The sequence below is a fragment of the Gallus gallus genome, chromosome 3 (assembly GCF_016699485.2).
Source record: "Gallus gallus isolate bGalGal1 chromosome 3, bGalGal1.mat.broiler.GRCg7b, whole genome shotgun sequence".
NCBI classification, from domain to species: Eukaryota; Metazoa; Chordata; class Aves; order Galliformes; family Phasianidae; genus Gallus; species Gallus gallus.
The window spans coordinates 78,155,203-78,162,661 of record NC_052534.1 but is presented as its reverse complement, the minus strand read 5'-3'; the positions used below and the strand labels follow the sequence as shown (position 1 = coordinate 78,162,661).

The following is a 7,459-nucleotide window of genomic DNA, read 5'->3' as shown; positions in this document are numbered from 1 at the left end:
GAAGAATTGGACTGATTCAGCAGCTGTATCCACAGGGTAGGCGAATCCCTGCTCCCAAGCTGCAGTGCTCAGCCTTCTGCTACAAAAGGGCCCACATTTCTATTCAGGGAGCAGCACCCCTAACCCTACAGACCTACTGAAACATCAGGACCCTTGTGTGGTTGTCAGCAGGGTGCTTCACCGTCCTGAACTACCAGGCATCGCAAGGAAATTTTGGTCACACTGCCTAAACCACGAAGACAGCAAGAGTATTCAAGGCTTCAGAGCTCTGACACAGCCTGACAAGCACTACACTGGTTGTGGTGCTGGTGGGGAGGTTTCTCTGCAGCTCAGTGAGCCCAGCTGAGTTGAGCAAGGCTTCTCAAAATGGATTGTGCTCCCATCAGAAAGCAGCCCAACGCTGCTCCTCCCAGCAAAGTGCTGCCCTCGTCCTTTTTTGATGGAAGCAAGTTGGTATTCACCAGGAGCAAGCCAGAGCTATTTCAGACACAGAAGACAGAAGACACAAATCAATAGAAAAAAATAACTTCTTTTTATTTACAAAAAAAATCCAAATATTGGATGCTGTAAACAAAATTCACAATCTGTTCCCTCTAGAGTCTGTTTTCCATCAGCTCTTTTTCTTTCTCTGACAACGCCTATAGTCAAAATGTTCCAAAAGAGCAATCCAAGGAGCAGTTTGCTGCAACAGGATGCCTTGCAGAAGGCAACAGTTGTAAGGAAATCTGAGGGAAAGCAAATCTGCACAGACTCCTACAGACTGCAGGAGCCTGCAGTGCTTCAGCCAAGCTGTCTTGAAATTTGCAGGCTTTTTTTTTTCCTTTTCTTTTTTTTACTATTTATTTTCTTAGCAAACCATTATTACAACAGCAAAACAGTACACTGATTTCCTTTCTCGCAAGGGAAACTCTCTGCATAAAGAAAACCATACAAAAGAATATATTCAAATAGGAGCTGAATATGCAATTACAGTTTTTCCTCTTCTGTGCAGTTTTATCTAACACACTTCATTTTCTCAATTAAAAAAAAAAAAAAAAAAAGCTTTTTTGAACTGGTAGGAGCTTCTGACACAATGCAAACCAAGCACTGAGTAAGAGGTGTTTTGAAGATCTGTGTAAAGGCCTTTGTGCAAGACAAAACATAAATATTTTAAGTGCAATAAAACTAGAAAAATATCATCTTTTTGGTCTTCTAACTGCCCTTCTATTTTTGGAAGAAGTGTTCTTGCACTGGGGGGACAGCTACATCTATGAAAAAAAATCCAATTTCAAAGCTCTCAGTTGTTTCACGATAGCTCCACTGAACCAAGTTTAGCTCCCTCTTGGTTAGCAATAAATTCAGCTGCGGAACAAACAGTTTTACTGTAATCAGGTCAATGTTTTTAATCAGTTCAGCTCTTTAAAAGGGGCACTGTCTCTTGCAGCAAGTTGTAGCCTTGCAGTTGACTGGATGAGAAAAATGAAGTCTACAAAGCAAGAATGCGGTTGTTAACTTTAAAAGTATCAGTGTAGCGAAGGGCGGGAGAGGGGAAACAGTTCAAAAAAGTCATACTTTATGGAGAGGAAGGTGAGCAAACCGCAGGAATAAACCAGCTTTGAAAAGGGGTTCTTATTTAACTCTTGGCCTGAGCTCACGCCTTCTTCCCACCTCTAACACCGGGCACCTTTTAAACTCCCGTCACAGATACAACAAAGCTCCACCAGTTCCACCACTCGCTCATTAACATATGCAAAACAGATCAAGAATACCTATATAATATATATAAAAACATATTATATATGTATCAAAATGCAAACGCTGAAAGGTGCAGTTTAGCTCAGAGCCCTGCTGCATGCACTATAAGGTAACTAGCTGCTGTCAATCATAAAAACACAATAAAATTTGAGCGGAGAGGAAGTAAATCAAAACTTTCTTCTAAGCAATGGAAAAAGGGTCCTTCGATGGAAAAATACATTGTGTCATGTACTATCAGCATTCTGTGGTTGTGCCACCGCTATAGATTCTCAGCCCCCTCAGAAGAGCGGATGACTCATTCATTTGCTGCAAATAGTTGCGGCGAGAGAAGACATACCACATTACCAGCTGATCCTATTTCCCCAGCCTTCCCCGTGCTTCCGCTAGGAACCTTCCCCGAGCTGCCAGCAGCGCAATGCTTTGGCCAGCACCTTCCAGCTCCGCCAGCCGACACAGGCCCCGGCCTGTAACATGGGCCCTGCTCCGGCCTCAGAGAGGAGGAAGGCCTCAAGGGGGAGGAAGGGTTGGCGGGGACAAGGTCTCTGAGCAAACACAGCGAAGGGCAACGAAACAGATTGTACATTTCCTGAAGAATTCACAGGGAAGGTGCTTCTGTAAACAAATCAGGTTCCCGCTAGATTGCCTTCAGAGTTAAAAGTACAAAGCGCGACAAAAATAGATGTACCTTAGTAGCTCCGTAGGGAAAACACAGCCGGGACACGAGTCCTGTCCTCTCTAGCCCCTGCCTCCACAAACACGAGACCATGCAAAGACGCATAGTTTTCTCTCAAAACCCTGAATTCCCTTTTCTTCCCCCCCCCCCCCCCCCCCCTCAGTTAAAAAAAAAAATTAAAAAAAAAAAATCACAAAAAATCAGACTCAAGTGTCATTTAGTTATCGGGATTTCAAAGCCCAACAAAAATCTAACACTTTCATGGATGGCACTGAAGTGAAAACAACAGCAGAGGTTTCATTTTCCCCCTGCTGGTCTTTTGGGAGAGGAAATGAAAGTGAATAGGTATTGTTCCAATGTAAAGTGATTCCATTTAAATAAAGTACAGTACTGAACTTGTAAATGCAGTGTGACAACCAGATCAAAGATGTTTAATATTTGCATAAAAATATATATATATAATATATATATATAAAATATAATTTTAAGCAATCGTGCAACTCTTAAAAAGGGTTCATTTCACATTTACTAAATTCTAGTGGTCCTGGAATGCATCACGCATTCTATTAAAATACTCCTTTAAATATTAACAATTAGTGTTCAAATCTCCAACTAATACAATATCCTTTAGCTGTCAGGGGGTTTAAATAAACCTGTCTTTGATCCACGTTCCACTGAATTACACATAATGGAGGTATGCAGTCACAACATTAGTGGGTTAAATGTCAAAAATGGCATTACAGTACAAAATAGTTTAAAAAAAAATCAGCTAGTCATATGTTTCTCCGTTTGTGGAATTATTATGGCTCACAAGCAATCCACTGAATTACTGTAATCCTTGTTCTTGCAACCAAAGACATTATCTGAATCCCACCTTAATCCTGACTGGTTCATTTACTCCAAATTTCTCAGGTGTGGGTTAAAAATTCACTGCAAAGTGCCCACTGTCCTATGACATCCTGTTGCAAACTGGAAAACACATAGTACTTTATTTAAACATTCCTTAATTGCTACATTTTCCTAGACCACATTAATATATATTGTGTGTGTATATATATAGATATACACATATAACATGTACATATATACACACACAAACATATATACACACATACACACACGTACCTAGGATAATAGCACACCGACATAACATTTACTCTATACAAGTATTTGCCAAGAAAAAAAATAGGGCATTTCCTCCACCACTTATTCACAAGCTTATGGTTGTTTTGCTTTTAATCCTTGTGTCCCTGATAAAACAAAATGCATGGTTAAACCACAAAACTAGATTTTTCTCACTTCAAATTTTATGAAGGCATCAGGCACTTTTGATTACTATTGGTGTGTACAAATATAGCAACATCTTTTTTTGTTTGTTTGTTTTATATATATATATTTATATATATATTCTACTGTGTCTTCTTTGCTCAGATAACTTATTTGTGAAATCTTTGGTCCTTGAGCATACTTAGTTTGTCACAGCTGTTCTCCCTGCATTCTCACATTTTAAAAATGGGAGGCACGCACACACAGCTGGAAATAATGGACTTTGTCATCATACGTGTTTCCGTTTTTCTAACTGTACCAATCTACTACTGTTCATTTGGAGCAAGCTGTTTCTGATAAAGCATTCTCTATTTAAGCAAGCTATACATTCTACGCTGTCAATCCATAGACGGCACTTGCTGCAAGCCCCAAATGCAGTAATTCCAATATACATTTTAATTCAGCTTATCTCTGCTTTATGCCTCTACTTTTAATTCCTGAATATATATATAGAATTGTTTTTTGAGATTTTTTTTTTGTTGGTTTTTTGTTTCTTTCATATTCTCCCTTTTGCAGATCCCGTTCTAGAGTAAGAATAAAAACAAAAGAAATAAGGCTTTCCCACCTTCTCTATGCCAAAGCTATGGGAGCAGATACTGCCAACCCATATTGTCATCAAGCATTCCTCCCTCACTTATCTCAGGGGAAGCTGGCTGCTTTTAATGACAGGCCTCTTGTGCTCTGGGTAGGATCCAATTATTTTGGGGTTCTTTCTAGATCATGCTCCCATTGTTTATTAGAAGAAACACAAGCTTTCACCAAGCTTGAAAACCAGAGCAGATCATCATTGCACAAAACACCCCATTTCAAAGGGGCGCACTGCCCCTTTCTACGCGTTAGAAAAGGTTCTCCCCACCGGGTCTACTAATTTTGATCCTTAATTACAGGGCAGCCAGGTAGAGTACGTGTGCTGCTGGCACGGAAACACCGTCTGCACCTGGGCAATATAGTAATTGCTGAAGTTGGCATCTGCTACGTATGGGGCTGGCTGGTAATAGCAGGTGACATTGGCCACATTGGGGATGATATTCTGCTCGGCTAGGACCCGGATGGCCAGCATGGTGATCAGATTCAGCGTCTGTCTCCTCTCATGTCCCATCAGGCACACTGTGCTCTCGTTCACCACACCGTGAAGGGTCATGAGATAGTCATACTTGCGGTCCTCTAATCCCACAAAGTGGTTCTGCAAGTAGGACTCCAGCTTTCTCTGCTGTTCTCCAATGTCTGAGAAGTCAATGAAAAACCTCGAGCACATGTATCTCTGCAGGGACTTAATCTCGGATTCAGAGGCAGCCCTAAAGCCCCTTACCAAAAGGTTGCAGTACTTCAGCAAACCGCCTCCTCTTATCTCTTCGGGGTTTCTGGTAGCAATGATCTTGTTGCAGAGGTGATCAAAAGCTTCTTGGAAATCCCCATAGACGCTCTCACCGATGATGGTCGGGTGAAATGTCTCAGTCATCGGATTCTCTGAGCATTCATAAAAAAGCAGCAGGGAGTCCAGCTTGATTTGGAAGGAATCAACGCTGAATTCAAACTGCCGCCTCAGAGAGTCCACGAACTTCAGCTCCACATTCTTGCCGCTGTTGTTGGACAAGGAGATGAGACTCCACCGGTCGGAATCATTGCATACTTTGACCATTTTCTGCACGTAAGCTTCCTACAATTGGAAAGAGAATATGAGCAAACCCCTTTGCAGCAGCCATCTCCACCCAGCCCTAGCAGTGCATGAAAGGAGCCTGCGGGCAGGGACCGGAGGGGACACGCAGCGTGGGAGCGCTGTCACCGCACTGGGATGACACGGGGATGTCCTGTTTGGGTTGTCGTGCAAGAGGAGCCCTTGGCACCTCCGCTTCTTTTCAAGCGCTTCTAAATACATCTGCGTGCAATCCCAAGGGTGCACATGCCAAACAGCCGTGCACCCGCACACAAAAGGTCACTGCTATTATATCTTTTGTTGAAAAACAGTTTCCACTTCCCTTCCCGTTCCCCCCTCCTCCCCCCCCCCCCCCCCGAAGTAATAATTAAAAAGAAAAACACTCATGTTCCCTCTCTTCAACCCCGTCCCTTCAGCGCAGCTTCCGCACTGCCCCTCTGCAAATCTCAAAGGCATTTGGCACGCAGCCTTACTGAACCGGAGCGGGCTGTCTGTGCGGAGAGGGAGCACCGCCGGGGCACTGAGACACACAGCAAAGTGAGCAGAGCCTCCTGCTCGCCTCCCACCACCTCGGGTTTGGCACAGCGGGCACCCCACCACCGGGGTATCCGGGCACGCCGGGTGGGTCAACGCTCCCGGCAAACTGCACGGCTCCGAGGAAGGAGAGCCGAGGAGCACCAGCCAGGGCACCTTCCCGCAAGCTCAGCTTCCAAAGGTGGAGGGGGCAGCGTCACCCGTGGGTGCCGGGTGGGCACGGACGCGGTGCCCCGCACGCCCCGCTCGCGACGGTCGCTACACCTGCGCGCTCCGCACGCACAGTGAGCAGCTCTGTGGGCTTACCTTGAGGGTGAGCGGCGTGATCTTCTCCTTGTTCACCCCCTCGGGCAAGAAATCCAAGAGGCAGTCCAAGACCACGTCCTTCACAGTCTGAAACTCAGCTTCCCCTTTGAGGTCGGCGCAGAAGATGAGGTCCAAGTCCTTGTAGCCCAGGCCGCTGTCCTGGTGCAGGACGTGGCTGGCGGCCGAGCCGTTGAGCCGCACGTCCCGCAGCCCGATGCCCTTCTCCTCCAGCCGGCTCCGCACCACCTTGACGATCTGTCGGGGCTGCATGGCCAGCGTGGGGAAGTTGCCGCGGCCGTGGATGGGGATGGTCTCGCTGAGGATGCGATCCAGCCGCTGCACTTGCTCCCAGCTCAGCACGTTGCAGTGCGCGCTCTCGCAGCCTCCCGCGTAACCCCCGCCGGCCTTCTCATCGTCCGCCATGGTGCGCGGCCTCCGCGGGCTGCCCGACCCCGCTGCGGCTCCTCGCTGCCCTTCCTCCGCGCCTGGCAAGAGAGGAAAAGCGAGCGGTCAGCGCCGGCAGCCCCCCCGCCCCCGAGGCGCCGGGGGCACGCACCCGCGGCTCCGGTTAAAAAGGGGAAGAAAAAAAAAAGAAAAAAAAAAGAACGAAATGAACGCGGCAGACGCGGTGCGGGCAGGGGGAGCGCCCGACCTGCGGAGCCGCCGCTGCTGCCCTCGCCCCCCGCCGGGGCTGAGGCCGCCCCGCGCCGTCGGTGAGGCCGCCCCGCGCCGCCCCGCTCGCAGCCGCCGTCTCCGGAGCTTTCGTAGTTCTGCCCGGGAAAGGTCCCCAGTAGTTTTTATACGGGGTTTCTCCGCTCTTCCGGGGCTCCGAGTCACGGCGCCCGCGTCCCGCCCCCTCCATCTGCATGGCCGGCCTCGCCGGTGCCCCCGGCACGCCCACCCCGTGCGCACCCACGGGCCGCCCCGCGGCTCGGAGCGGCTCGGGCACGGCGCGGTTTGGCACCGCGAGGCGCAGCGCCGCGCAGCCGCCCTCCCAGCCGGCTCTGGCTGCCGGCCGAGGGGGGAGGCAACAAGTGTACCCCCTCCGCGGGGCGGCGGGGCAAGGTGCGCGCCCACGGCTGCCAGGCGTTCCCTTCTTACTATTAGATTCCCAATTGTTAACCCCCTTCACCGCCCCCGCGGCGTTCCCTTACGCTCCGGGCGCAGCCGGCTCCGTAGCAGAGCGCCGGAATGCGGCTCGGAGCTACGCGCTGCCCGCCGCGGTATTCGGA

General features: G+C 48.4%; 1 protein-coding gene across 7 annotated transcripts in view; it reads right to left on the bottom strand.

Moving 5' to 3' along the window:
- Positions 1 to 509: 509 nt before the first annotated feature.
- FAM46A (family with sequence similarity 46 member A) overlaps positions 510 to 7,459 on the bottom strand; it is a 48,719-nt gene continuing 41,769 nt past the window's right edge. For 5 of the 7 annotated variants that reach the window (XM_046938911.1, XM_015284627.4, XM_015284628.4 and 2 more), the window contains 2 exons: positions 6,228 to 6,712; positions 510 to 5,390 (listed from right to left, as the gene is read on the bottom strand). In XM_046938911.1, coding sequence (XP_046794867.1) covers positions 4,611 to 5,390; positions 6,228 to 6,712 — 1,265 coding nt within the window. In that variant the 3' untranslated portion in view covers positions 510 to 4,610. 7 annotated transcript variants of the gene reach the window in all.